Below are 15457 nucleotides of genomic sequence, written 5' to 3' on the forward strand. Positions count from 1 at the left end.
CAACGTGATTGGCTTGTCACAATGAGCCTAATTAGGAAGCAAAAGTGATACTTGATCACATGATCACAAACAGCCAACCAGAAAACTACAAAATGATCACCTGATTAATTAAGCATGTAATTCTCCTAGCAGGAGAAATTATCCTTGAAGAACAGATTATCTCTTACATTAACCAGCGGCTGAGCAAAGTGCTGCATGAGCTATATAGATCCATCAATTTCCTGATGATATTTTTTAAAGTTATTTTGTAGTGTCATGAGACTTCCATGAAGGTTCTATTATGTTTTTCTCTTCCTTGTGTGCCAGATTTTTTTTTTTTTATTACTATTACTTTAGAAAGTGACCAGAGAAAAGAAGATCATTTGAAGACAGGGGTGTTGGTTTGTTTAGGAAGTTAATTCTATACTTACTAATATAAATGCACAATGTCTTTTGGTTTTGGTTAAATGACCACTACAGCGAGAGAAGCAGGTTTTGTACTAGTCCCATCTCCTCACGGAGGATTCTCAGGGTTTTGTTTGGAAAAGCATTTCCCTGAATCACAGTTGCTCATTTCAACTGCCAAAATAGTGTGCAAGTGAGTAGGGAAGCTGGCATCTTATTATTTTGGCAGTTAGACTTGGCAACTGTTGTTCAGGAAATTCTTTTGTGAAAACAAAGAAAAACATAAGAATCCTCCATGAGGATATGGACTGTCTAAAACTAGCCAGATTTTAGCTGTTTACTTTTTTCGCTATAGTGGTCCTTTAATGGAAAATTATATACATTTCCATTGAATTGGCATTTGGATAAGAAGAATATTTGCAATTTAAAATATTAAAAAAAATGTCACCTTCAACAGTTAAAAGTTGGGAAGATCAATAAGATGTTAATAATTCCAAATTGATGCAGGGTTATGCAAATTCTGTAAGCAAATGTATGCAGCTTGAGAATGGGCCAAATTTCACCTTGGCAGTATTCGATTGGTCTATTTTAAAGCTCCATATATATGCACACAAAATTTGCATAATTTTGGATAAAGTCAGAATTATTTGTATCTCAATGACCATCCCTAGTTAAAAGAAACCCAAGGTGAGAGAAATATGGAGGCTGCCAATTTTTTTTACTTTAAAACAATACCAGTTGCCTGACACATCCTGTTCATCTATCTGATCATTAGTGTTTTAATCACACACCTGAAACAAAACAACTTGTTGGGAGTTAAAAGTATTAGAGGCAGCGGATCAGCAGGACAACCAGGCAATGTGCATTGCTTACAAAATAAATAAATATGTCAGCCTCCATATGTCTCTCACCTTGGGTTGCCTTTAAAGTGAACCTTAAGTCTCGTAAAAAAGTTACGGTGAGTTTTACTCACCTGGGGCTTCCCTCAGCCCCCTGCAGCCGATCGGTGCCCTCGCTGTGTCTCTGCGATGCTCCCGTCCCCGCCGACGACCACTTCCGGGTTCGCCGTCAGGACCCGACAGGCATGGGAACGCGAGTGATTATTCGCGTTCCCAGCCACAATATCGCCCCCTATGCTGCTATTGCGGCCTCCTTGCCGCAGGCTTGTACCCTGAAATGACTGATGGCAAGATGCATTTCCTATGAGTTTGTTTTTTAGGGGCAATGAAGTCTAATTTAATGGTCTTTAAAAACAAATTTTAAGGAAGGGAAGAAAGGTCATTAAAATAAATTGCATTGCATATAATATTTTCTAGGATACCTAAAGTTATAGCATCAAAAAAGTTTCCTTTTCAAGCTAGCCATACATAATCCAATGTTTTCAATGGTTAGACATTTGGCCCTGATCCACTACACTGCAGTAAAAGTTGGCGTACGCCATGGCAATTTTACCATTACTAGTGCAGGGGAGCACCGGCCATTAACCAATTAGTACCACGTATGTCACCGCAGTAAGGGGCGCAGTGCTATTGTAACAATTGTTACCCCATGTGTAACCTTAGCAATGTACACAGTAACACGTGCATAAGGCCCTTGATTTGATAAACTCATTGAATCAAACAACAACCAATACAAATTGTGCCTCACTGTATCTATTTTTATTGGAATATTTCTTTGAATCATTAATAAAAGGTTGACATTTTAAATGATCAGCATAGGGGAAGCTGTGGGGATAGACAACTGCCCATCTTACTATTACACAATTTAACCAGCAGTGGTGTGGTTCAATCTGATAATATCTGACTGAAATGAAGTAGGGGAGGGTGATAAAATGATTTCTATGTTCAGATTTCTGATCGGGGAGATATAGATTTTTTGCTGGATCTGGTGCCTGTGGAAAAATGTATGGCTACCGTTATAACCACCTGTAGCAAGGGGAATATGGAAGCTGCCATCCTAATTGGCCTTTAATAAATGCAGTTCCCTGGATGCTCTGGCAATTTTTTGCTTAAGGAATCTCTGAGTAGGGATGAGCACAAAATTCTCCATTGAACCAGGAAGTGAATGAAATTTAGCCAATTCAAACCTCCCACTGCCGGTTACAGGTAATAACTAAGCTACCAGCTAATTGATCAAAAGCTTCTGGCTTTGATAATCTCATTTTCATTTTCTTCCTGGGTCAATGGAAATTTTATGAGAACCTTCAATAATCACTATTTCTTAGTACTAGCCATGCAACCAGAGGTCCCTGAACACAATAGGCTTGATTCACTAAGACAAATAGCATGCCTTATCTGAGTAAACACGCCTTATCAGATATGACACGTCTTATCCGAGTTAACACACCTTATCAGAGATAACATACCTTATCAGAGATAACACGTCTTATCAAAGTTAACACGCCTTATCAGAGTAGCATAGCGAGTGCTACGAACTGCCAATGATGAGAGCTCCACTCGTCCTACCCTGAGCCCCTGTGGGTTTGTAGCGCTTGCTATGCTACTCTGATAAGGCATGTTAACTTTGACAAGGCGTGTTATCTCTGATAAGGCATGTTATCTCTGATAAGGTGTGTTAACTCAGATAAGACGTGTTATCTCTGATAAGGCGTGTTAACTCAGATAAGGCATGCTATTTGTCTTAGTGAATCAAGCCCATTATATTTTCATTTTGGGTCACAGATTCATTAAGTATTACAAAAAGAGGATCAGAACAACAGTCAATCAAGCAGTAGTTTTTTAAAATAGAGTAAGCATGGCAGCGTTCATAAGCTGCTCACTACAGGTTTTCTTTAAGTGTCTCATATAAACAAAGAACCACTGTGCTAACAATGGTGTTGATGTACAAAACCTATATCATGAATTAACTCTCCTTTCTAATTTTTCCCATTATCTATAAATTATCTTCTCAATACTTTCTAAGCCCCCAAAAAGCACTCAGAATAAGTTGTTTGTGACTAAAGAAAACTCGAGGCTGATGAAAGAAAAAAAGGTTAGCTAGTTAGCTACTTACCTATAAAGAGGGAAGCCTCTGTAGGATCCACATCCTCCTAGAGACTATCGCCACTTTTAGATTGTGACCACGCTCCCCATCATGCATGTGCGTGGCCACACTGTACTTGTAAGGACATAAAGGACATAAAGGACAAGGCAATATGTTCAGAGGGTCAGCATGTGGCAACTGTGGGGGCAATGAGGACGTCCCTCTTCAGTGGTAAGTAGCTAACTTTTTTATTTTCATCGTCCTTGGGTAAACTTTAACATAACTTTGATAGTATTTTCTCACCATATTATTTGCACTTTTTTTGGGTGCTTAAAAACTTTTGTATAGATAAGGTAGAAAATAGATAATGTTACATAATTCATGAGAAAGGGCTAGGAAATTAACTAAATACTCCTAAATGGCAATGCTTTAAAAACTCATTAAACTCATGGACATTTGTAAGCTAAAAGATAACGCCTGACTGGATGTTTCAGTTATGAAGATGTTTTATATTGATACTACAGGTGTCACTAGATTTTGCCTTTTCACGCCATTAGTACTGTAAATCTACAGTATAAACTGTCTGGAATGGGGAGTCTTGTGGTGTAAAAATCTATGGTAGTTATGGAAAACATAAGTTAATAAAATTCACTCTTGATTTCTTCACCAAATTGACAATCTGAACAGTGATGTAAACAATAATGATATGAAAACCTACAACTTCCTCATTGCCAATGTAATTACTAACCTGTCTCTACTTCGTCGTGAAGGAAAAGCAGCATTGCAACCAGCTACTGTGCAGACGTGCATCTCTTTCAGATGAACGTTCCTGTAGTGCAGCTTCACACTGTATGAGCTTTTGAAACTCTTTTTGCACACATAGCAAATTTTGGGATCAGGACTTGAGCAGAGATCACCCTCAGGAGAGAATTTTTGAGGGCTTCCATAGTTCAAAGATGAAGCTAAGCTTTCATGAAGTGCAGCCATGCCGGCACTACCCCCATTATAAAGTCCATAGTGGCTCATGTAAAACATATCATATGTAGGGTCTGTAAACTCTTCTTTTACTTTTATGACAGCCTGCTGATGACAGTCAATGTGATTTTCATAAGATTTCTCATTGTCTGTCATAGACCGAGGATTGTTTTCTTTATGAAGGGGAAGATTATCATCTTCCATTGGTTCATCACAAAACTTTGGCTCAGATGATTCTGATTCATTTTCAAAATCTCTCTCATGTTCCTGGTCTTCAGAAGTGATACTGTTCGCTCTGGTGTCTGTCCTCAAAATACACCTATTACTACCATGTTTGGAGTAGCTGTTGATGGACAATCCAGGACTTACATCACCTTGAGAAATGTTATCTTGGCTAAGGTCATTTTGGCCATGGTCAGTTTCGTCTTCTTCTTCATCGTCAAATTCATCAGCTGTATCAATGACTTCTTTCTCAATTTTGACAGGCATACTTGATTTTCGTGGTTTCTTTTTAGGAGCAAGGTCCATATTTGAGTCCTGTGTTGACATGTTAATCACAGATTGTTGCAGCTCTTGAGGCAGAGAAGAAAGAGGATGATCCACCCCAAGAGGGGCAGGCAAAATTGGGCTTGTAGGTAGTGATGTTGGAGGGCTGACCATATCTCCTGAATTTAATAAACTTCTGTAAAAAGGAGGGACAGGCTGCACAGTCTTTAATGTAGGAAATACTAGTTGGCTAGAAAGGGAATTTTGTAAAAGGGGGTCTAAGGGTGGGGTAGAAAACCCCATGGGTGGTCGACCTGGGCTGGTTAGTGACAAGCTTGATTTTGTACTAGCTATAACAGGTGTAGCAGCTCCAGATGTTGCACGTATTAGATCTTTATCTCTGTTATTCCTCAGCATTGGCATATGAAGTCGGGGATTGGGGTTTGCACTGTGCCGATTTCTACTTCTAAGAGAGCTAAAAACCATGTTACAGCCTTCAATTGTACACCTGTGCTTGATCTTGAGATGCACAGCATTGTAGTGGATTTTTAGAGTTCCTTTGTCGTAAAAGGTTTTTCCACATGCATTGCAAAATACCCTGCCTTTCCGTGATGAGGATCCCATCCTTCTCATCCTGTGAATCTTAAAGGGATTTTTGACATGATCAGGTTTACTAATCTCACTGACAGGTGTTGAGGCTTGAGTAGGAGAAACATTGTTTGGCTCTGTTTTTGGTTCTACGTTTGTGATGCTACTCAAGGCATTTCTACTGGACGGCCGTTCACTTCTACTGTAAGGCATGGGGGAGACTTCAGACTCACTGGTTTCTTCACATTCATTTTGATTTGAATCGTTAGGTTCTCGCAACCTAAGTCCAGGGTGTTCTAGCATAAGCCCATTAGGAGGTAACCCAAGCATAGGAGCTGATACTGGATTAATATACTGGAATGGAAGGAGAAATGCAAGGCTATTGGGCATGTTCTCAAAGTGGTGAATACTGGAGGGGTTGCTGTTCTCTAAATGAGAGAGTACACTTGGACTTCTGGTTCGGTTGTTGGTTTCAATAAAAGTTCTTATGTCTGAATCAGCCTTTGAGGAAGGGACAGCTACTGCTTGACCTTCTTTCTCTTGAATGGCCATGAGCTCCACAATAGATTTGGTCTCTCCAAACCTCAGGAACTGCTGCAGAGTGATGATCTCTTCTTCCCGAGACATGATTGCCCACCGATCCAGGACTTTGCCAGCAGTATCCTGGGAAAAACATAATAAAACAAAGAAAAATAAACAACCACAAAATGTTGCATTAGCCTAGAAAAAAAAATCAATTGCTTATTTGAAGAATACAAATGAGCAAGTTAGAATAATGCTAAGCTAGAAGAAGCAACTTTTTTATGTCATGTAAATGCGGTAATTAGTCTCCATAAAACAGATTGTACTAAGTAATGTAAAAACAAACACAGCATAGACTACTGGAGCTCTGTGAAAGAAACTGTTTGCAACCCTGTGATTTTAACAGTGTGATCAGTGTATAACTGTTTATCATGCATTAGTAAAAGATGTGACACCATACTGTGCAAGTAGTAGCGATAGCAACTCTCTATTAAATAACAAGAAAACACTTGTCTTTCATGTAAATGCTAAATGGAAAGCAAAGTTTAAGTAAGAGTCAATAGCAGCAACAAATCCAGACCTCAGAGGTCACAATATTTAAAGAGGTATTCCACAGAAAAGTGCTTTTTTTATCATTGTTATTCTGGATATATATCCAGTTACACAATTTTCAAACACAGAACAGAAAAGCTGCAAGGAATCTCACAGCCTAACAAGAAACACCCGAAACTCTGCTCCTACTGAGGCATGGGAACCCAGGTGAGTCCCATACAATGCAGTTGTAACAAAGAGTATTTTGAACAGGCAAGCCAACATATTGGCCTCAATTCACTAAGCTTAACTCCTGTCTTTATTAACTCTTCTGAGCTGTTTTACAGTTATCACCATGGTGATATAATTGTGATAACTGTAAAACAGCTCAGAAGAGTTATTAAAGACAGGAGTTAAGCTTAGTGAATTTAGGCCAATTTCTTTACATAAAGATGCATGTTGTCTTTTACTTAAAGGTTATGCACTGCTAAACTTAGAATATTTATTAATTTTAGTAAATAAGTAAAAAGCTAACTATAAACAAACGTAGCTTTGTTTTTCAGTGCCCGGGGACAAAGACAATTTTTGGGCCGACCTTCACTTGGACAAAATGGGCATGGACATGCGTCAGAATGTGGGCGTGTTCATGGGTGGAGACAGATGGACAAATGCAGTTTAGATAGCCACATGTGTCCCCTTCCCCATAGATAGATGTGCCCCTCTTCCCCATTTTGATAGCCAGGTGTGCCCCCTTTAAATAGCCAGATGTGCCCCCTTTTCAGTAGCCAGATTTGCTCCCCTTCCTCCTGTTTATATATACAGGTGTGCTCGCTTTTCTGCTGCTGTAACGTTTCTACACTCCTCTGCAGAAGGAGGGAGAGAAGCAGGGGCACTTCTGGCTGCTAGCAAGCTGCCTCTCACATGCGTGAGGGTGCAGCAGCCGTGCTGAGTACGCTCACAGTGCTGCGCCGGGGGACATATGTACCCCCTTGCTCACCCATAGCTACGCTTCTGTAAACAAATAACACATTTCCAAAAACATTTATTTCTTTTTTTTGTTCTGCACCTGCAGTTTCACTTGGTAAAGTTTCATAAGTAAAACAGAGTGTCACTTAGCTAGCACAGTAAAGCGGTCTCTAAAATAGTGGGCAGAACAGTGACTAATTGGCTAGCATGAATGCTTTAACTACAAGTTGAGCAACTCATTTCTCTCCCACCTCCCTCAAATCTACAGGCTCCAGAGGCGTATGGAGAAGGGTGCAGGCATGGCAAGTGCTATGGGCGCCAATAGCATCATGGGCGCCATGCCTGCACCCGTGTTGTGCCACTGAAGCCCCCTGGTGTGTGTCCCGATAGCGGATACACACAGGCAAAGCTAAGCTGCTCGTTCCGTCCAGGGGAGAGAACGGAGAGGAGGCGCCACTAGGGGGAGCTCCAGGCGAGAGTGAGTGCACTGAGCTCTGAAGAGGCTCGTGCAGTGCAGAGATGGGAAGTGCAGAGAGATGGGAACTTGCCGAGAAGGATTGAGGGGCTCACTTGCTGGAGCTGCAGAGAGCTGGAGGCAAATTACTTGTCTGGGTGTGGGCTGGATCACTTCTCTCTCTCCACAGGTGGTTTTGCAGTGGCTCTTCATGCCTGCACTCTTCCCCCCTCCAGGATCACAGATCTGCCCTAACCTCGGCATCATGGATGGTAGTGGAGAAGATGAGCTAAGAGGCAAGCAGATCTGTAGGAGGGGGAGTGCAGAGAAGCATGAAAATGTATTAGTATTAGCCCTGCACAAGGGGAAGGGAGCATTGTTTATCAGTGCAGCCCAGACTCTGCAGGCAGCATCTGTTCAGCTGCAAAGTGATGTATGTGTAGTGCACTGACAGGCTGCCCTGCAATCTGATCCCCCGTCTTATTGCTGCGTGTAGGCTGCTCTCTGACTCTCACAAGGGGACAAGAATGTGATGACTGAGCAGTCACTGTGGGTACAGCAGGCTGTCCTCAGAGGAGCTCACAATCTAATCCTACCATAGCCATAGTATAGTTTGCCATAGGCGCTATACTACCCAGATACGCCACTGACAGGCTCAACTCCAGTTCTCCCCTCAGTGGCCACTGTTCATCCCAAGATGCAGAGTAGTGAAGAGAAGCACAGGCTATGTCCCTGCTTCAGTGCCAGGACCGCTCTCCTCTTCAATGCCGTCTGCAGCTTTGCGCTGACACACAGTCCTGTACGGGCCCTGCATGTCACTTGTGGGGCTGTACAGGGTTGTTTGTTAGTTTCCACTTGAACATGGCAGTGAAGAGGAGAACAAACTAGACATGAGAAAGCTGCCATCTTTATTACCTTAAAAAAGCATACTCATGAATAGTAAACCTGCCCCTTTCTGCACACAAATAAAACAAAGACTATGCTGCATGGACCATGCATACTTCATGGTATATACATACTTCTTACTTTAATATCAGCAGTCAATGCCATCTTCTGGAAAGTTCTACAGAAAGCTATCAGCAATTCCTGTCATTGTTTTTTGGCCAGAGGCTTACTATATAATATGTAACCTTTCATCATGTCAGTTCTGAAAATGACTAATCATTTAGGTACTGCTTCAAAATCTTCAGTAGGTGCTCAGCTGATAGTGTGACTCCCCCCTTTGCTACTGTCAGCAAGCATCCCCCAGAGCAAGGAAGTCCAGATAAAAGAGACCTGGCAAAGCTCTCTGCAATCCTATGAAATAAACACGTGACAGATGATTCTGACTGTTGTAATTGCAGTTTTTTTAGTTTTGTTTAGGCTGGCCTCAGCAAGAATTTTTTTTTTTTTACACAGAGTTCAAATACATATTAACTCGCTTTCCTTAAAAGCAGCCATAATTCCAGAAACAGCAGTGTGACATAATTGTAGAGGACACCCATACGGTCTGAAACATAGCAGTGCCAACTTATATCAGTACAGTCACACAAACATTCATCCAAAAAAGGGTTACTAAGCAACCACACAGTCTGGATAAGAAATTAGACATGAATAAAATGGAGTATTTTGGAAAGTAAGCCTGTGGTTATTGTAAAAATAAAGCATGTTTCCAGACAGGAATTCTGCTTTAAGGGCTTCCAACATTTTGGTAGTCCTAAAAATATTTTTACAGCTTTTAATAATGCTCCTAAGAGCATGTAAAGTATAGGCAGCACTTTATGAGATGGTAGCCTGCCCTTTTAACATAATATTCAAAATTCATCTTGTTCTTATATGTTTGGTCACATTTACAGCTGAAACGCACTAAAATTGCCTTCGTTTAACAGAAGTTCAGTGTAAGCCATTATATGGTCTTTGGGATAACAAAAGCTATTTAAAATTTGAAAGCACTCATTCAAGTATTTTGGCAGTGCTGCTGCTTTTATATATAGCAGACCGATCACTAAAATCATATTTCACATGAGCTAACATGGTACATGTCACACGGCTACATTATATAGTAAAACCCCCATTATCCGGCACCAACGGGGATTGACTGATGCCGGATAAGTGTAGTTTGAGAAAAATAGGCCTAGCTATAAAAAAAACAGTACTGTACCCCACGCTGTATACTTACCATAAACTCTGTATTCCTGTTGGAATACAGTAATTAAAGTGAATGGGAACCCGTATTGAAAAAAAAAGTCAGATATTCACCTACGGAGAGGGAGGCTCTGGGTCCCATAGAGCCTTCCCTCTCCTCTCCTGGTGCCCGCTGATGTCCTGGCTCCCCCGTAGCGGTATTCAACCGTTGCGGTCAAATACCACTGTATCCCGGCCGAAGGGAGGCTTCAGAAATGCTTCAGGAGCCCGAGTGCTCCCGAAGACGGGCCGCTCTACACTGCGCACACGCGCTCGGCCTCTATGACCCACTCGCGTGTGTGCCGCCTGTCTTCGGGAGGACTCGGCTCCCGAAGACTTCCGAAGTCCCCTCGGTGGGAGATGTGAACGGAGGAGCCAGCACAGCACCGGGGGAGGAGAGGGAAGGCTCATTAGGATTGAGCCTTCCCTCTCCTTAGGTGAGTGTCTGACTTTTTTTTATTTAAATAAGGATTCCCATTAGCTTTAAAAACAAATTAGGACAAAGGCCAGACTTAACTAAATGCATCAGAGGTTTATTACTGTATAAGGGCCTGAGCCCACTAACGCAGTTGTGGGCAGCTGTGTCCGCTTCTCAGCAACACATTAATGTTACAAATGCTGAAAAGTGGACAGAACCGAACACAGCTGCGCACAACTGCGTTAGTGGGCTCAGGTCCTAAAGAAGTGTAAAAGTAGATTTATGTATCCTGCAAGGGAAGATTTTATTTTTTTCCACACAGTGACACAGACTAACTCACGGAATAGTTTACATTCAAACAGGCCAGCTGGCTTCTTTGTATTGGTTTTACCATGGAGAGCAAAAATAAAAGAAACCTTAAGAATCCCCCACTAGATGGACTAGTCTGACATTTTTCAGAAAGAGTTTAGGATCTGTCAGATTAATAATACCTACTGTAAGTACAGAGTAGCCATAAAGTTCATGGGGACCCAGAGCCACAAGGAAGGTATGGGGGCTAAAAGAGGCCAAAAAGCCCTTTTACTAAAAAGCAACTCTGAATATAATCTGCCTTCTATGCATGTTGGATTGGTGTAGCTCTAAAACGTATTAGCTACAGGCTCACTATACTTCAGAGGTTCTGGATGTGTGCCTTGCTTTCATGGGCATAATTCGGTGGTTTGCATATTCAGGAGTGATGCATCATGGGAAACCATGGTTGCTGACTTAAAGCTGAATTGTTGCAAATATCTTCTGTTTTTAGAAGGCACAATTACATTTAGCACCTACTGTGACAGCTACATAGGAATACAGTCATTAATGTGAATCTTACTTTGGGGCAAATGTAAATCTTCTATCTATGTGTACACATTTATTTAAGATTTTATAGGTTTTTATATTGGTATAGATGTTCATTAAGTATAAAAATGTCATAACCATATTCTTAAATTGTTTAAAACAGAATCTGCAGCATGTATTTTCACACCGTTTATGTATCTTCTTGAAGCAAACACATTAAACATCTAAAAGAGAAAGAAAATGCTTTGCACTATTACTTAGTCCCAATACTTTTCGTACCGCCATTTCAACCTCAGCGTGTTCCTAAACCTTAACAGCATCTGCTAGATGACCTCTGGACCGGACTTATTATCTTGCACAGCACAAGAAGAATTTATTATTAAGACTATGCAGCATGTAGGACTCTCCTCCCATGAACTGATGATATGATTGCAGCTGACCTGCAGGCAAGGATAAAATGTGTGAGGATGTGACCCAGACATAAGGACATACTTTGTCCGACATCTGAGTCACGTCTGAAGCTAGGGATGAGTGCAAGATGATTAGCTTTGAAGATGCAAGCTGTCAGCTTAATATCTTGCACAAAGAGTCAAACACGAGGTTCACTGAAATACTTTCAAGAGAAAAAGCATGCAGAAGATCTGAAAGGTACATCACATTTTTGAACATATCATAAGAAATAGATGCTTAGATTTCTTTTTATACATGCCATATATATTAAGCAAAATCAAAGTGTCACTTTCCCAGTAGATGTAACTAGCAGGCACACAGTGTCAAGGGCTTCAAAATCGCGAGCCGTACAGCGAAATCTGTTAGATGAAGAGGAGCATCTAATACATACAAGAATGCCAGAAAGACAAAACATGATTGTCACAAACTCAGAAGATTGATTGATGCAGAAGATTGCTTCCTGACTATGGCCACTATGTGACTTCTCCAAACAGTCTCTAAGGCCTGGGAGCCCACTAGCAGCATTTTTCGAAGTCTTTTTTGAGCGCTTGTTATTTGAAAACCTCTTGCTAATCTAATGCCATAGGCGTGATCCCACTTGAGGGATGTGATTTTTTTTTTTTAAATCCTCCATAGCATTACATTAGCAAGAGCTTTACAAATTGTAAAATGTAGTAAAATAGGTTAAGACAGAGGTCAGCTCTACTTAAACAGAGCCCGAGGTGGGCTAAAAAAAAATTAATAAAGTATGCTACTTGATCCAGGGGGCTGAGCGGATCAGGTAGCCGCAAAACCCACCACTCCCCGTCGCTCCTGTGGGCCGCACTGGCCCACTTTCACTTTCATGACCTGTAGGTAACAACGCTGCATGGAGAGACTGTGTGTCTCTCGCAGCATGCAGGAAGGCAGGGGACTGGCAGGAGGCGCGGCCAGGGAGAGAGAGCTGCCCCATGCCTGCCCTGGAAACCCTGTAGGAACTCCCCTTGCGGGCATTTTGAACAGGGAATCCCTCTCCCTGTGTTTACCTCTGAGATAGCGACAAATCTTGTCGCTAATCTCGGGTGGCTATAGCGCGTGTGTGGGAAGAGATAGCGGTGGTGTGGGTACACAGAGGCATGTCATGAGGCAGAGAACATGCCTCTGTGTCCCATCTGCCCCCCACTCCACCTCGGGTTCTGTTGAAGTCCACTTTATTTTAAAGTTCTCAGTGCATTACAAATTCCATGCAAGCAGACACATGCCAGCAGGGATGATGTAAAAATGGGTGGTGGGCATGAGGGAAAAAAGTATACTGACAGCTGTTTTGCGCTGATGGTGCTTCTTCTCCTGAGGCTATAATGTGTGGCACAATCCTCCTATTTATCCACAATTGGTTATGTGTAGGCAGCGCCATTGCGCTTGACTCTGCTTCTTGACCCCTAGCCTGGTTGCAAGAACAAACAGCCACAGAGAAGTAAAGCCAGTTTTCTAGTAAGTGAGAGAAAGCATCCATTGCCCATTTATGGGCAGCACAGTGGGGTAGTGGTTAGTGCTCTCGCCTTGCAGCTCTGGGTCCCCGGTTGGAATCCCAGCCAGGTCAACATCTGCAAGGAGTTTGTATGTTCCCCCATGTCTGTGAGGGTTTCCTCTGGGCACTCCAGTTTCTTCCCACATCCCAAAAACATACAGATAAGTTAATGGGCTTCCCCCTAAAAATTGGCCCTAGACTGATACATGCACTACAAGATACATACAAAGACATATGTTGAGGGACAGTTAGTGACAAGCCAATATACTCTGTGCAGTGCTGCATAATATGTCGGCACTATATAAATACTAAAATAAATAAATAATTTGCCTGGGTAGCAAGGTGAGCATGTGCCAGTGGCTTTTCCACTACAGTTCCCAGCATAGAAAAAAAGTGTGGATTGGTGCCCCCTTCTGTTCACTGAGTAACAGAGAAAGAAATAAAGGGAAGAAATAGGAAGAAACAGAAAAAGAAAAAGGATAGTGAAGGAAAAGTCATTTAGGAAGAAAAAACAAGAACAATGAGAGGTGGCGAACACTGGGAGTGCATAATAAAGGGAAGGGATCCCCAAGGGGGAAATAAGGTCAAAAAGACACCATCTGTGGGGTTCAAAAAAAGAGAGAGAGAGAGAGAGAGAGAGAGAGAAAGGTCACATAACAAAGTGAAACGAGTGAAGCTTTTTAAAGTGTACTTTAAGTGACATGTGACACGATGAGATAAACATGCATATCTATAGTACCAATCTTACTTAGTACTTGCCTATTTTTTGGTTTCTTTGTGAGAGTTTAAAAGCCAGTGCTTGGACTGCTGGCAGCTCTCCTGAAACATAGCTAGACGCCATAAAACCTCTGGGTGAACATGCAAACGCTTTTAATAACAGGATAATGGAGAACAGTTCCATAGGTTAGTATTTCTCTGTGTGGGAGCTGAATAATGCACATTTAATGTCACAGTGACATGGCTGCTGCTTACACTCCAGACCTAGAATTCCAGATCTTAAAATAAAAAATAAGAATATGGGACTCCATGACAAAACAATTTAGGCTAAGTTCAACAGATACAGTTATTTAACTTATAAGTTTAGTATCACTTCAGGGTCACTATCCACTAAAATGGACATTTCAGTTTTTTATAGATGCATATTATCTGTGATTCATTTATATTAAGGGTCATTAATGAAAAGAACTCCCTGTGACCGTCCTATATTTTGCTAACTTATTAATGTATTCATGATTTCATATGTATAATTTCTGTTCTTTACACATTTTTTACACAATGAATAGCACCCCCCTCTTTCAAGCAATTCTCTGTGTTCTGTTCCCTTTACAAGAATGTATACATTTTGCAATTTGATCCAGGAAAATATCTCAGCTGTGAGTAAACATGATGGTGTGACTGGAAGATGAGAGGTGAATGTCTGGGTCATGGTAAAAACACTTGAAGCCTCTCCAGCTTATCACAGCTGTGTGTAGGAGATATCTACTGTATGCTAGACTCTATGAGTAGAAACAGTAGACTGTAATGAAGTGCCTCTGCTCTCACTCTCTCCTTTCTGATACAGTCTAAAGATCGGAGATACCCTCAGTGACAATATCACTGACTCTGTGATATCTACACTCTCTGTTTTGTAGACATTTGATAAGAGAAGTTAAATCACAAATCAAAGCAGAGTTGTTTTCCTAGTCAATGTTCTTGTTATTCTAATCCTCTCTCCTTACTACTGCCTCTGAATAGGTGTGCAAAGTAAAGAAATACTGTATGACTGGAGTCCTCTTCGATTGTATGTTTACCTCTGTTGTTGCACTCTGGGGGATACTGCAAGCTCTCAGCTGCACACAAAACGTCATGCCATTTGCCATTTTCCAATGCAGCCCACCAACATCTATTCACCTAAATGCCTATGCATGTCAGGTTTTCTGACTTGAGTATGACTCCACCAGCTTAATGCTTGTTGATGACTCAGAAAATACAAAAGCCAAAAGACGAATATGACAGCCATGACTTTTATGGAGACAAAAGTTCACAAGGGACAAAAGTTCTCTAATGACTATATGTAAAGGAAAAAAGTATTTCAAGTGGACCTTAGCTCTTCACAGGGCACACGGAAAACAGAGAAAAATGCACCCTGTGTGTTTTTAGAGAGAAGAGCCTATCTTATTTCTCCTCATCTGTAAGTAATCATAAGTGTTATTTG

The 15457-nt window shown here is 41.3% G+C and overlaps 1 protein-coding gene across 7 annotated transcripts in view; it reads right to left on the reverse strand.

Annotated features, from left to right (window-relative positions):
- The window catches only part of BNC2 (basonuclin zinc finger protein 2), a 703423-nt gene that overhangs the window by 46388 nt on the left and 641578 nt on the right, over window positions 1-15457 (reverse strand). For all 7 annotated transcript variants that reach the window (XM_068234374.1, XM_068234375.1, XM_068234376.1 and 4 more), the window contains one exon: window positions 4115-6078. In XM_068234374.1, the coding sequence (XP_068090475.1) occupies window positions 4115-6078 (1964 nt within the window). The remainder of the gene's footprint in view (window positions 1-4114; window positions 6079-15457) is intronic.

Source organism: Hyperolius riggenbachi, chromosome 1 (genome assembly GCF_040937935.1).
Source record: "Hyperolius riggenbachi isolate aHypRig1 chromosome 1, aHypRig1.pri, whole genome shotgun sequence".
Lineage (NCBI taxonomy): Eukaryota > Metazoa > Chordata > Amphibia > Anura > Hyperoliidae > Hyperolius > Hyperolius riggenbachi.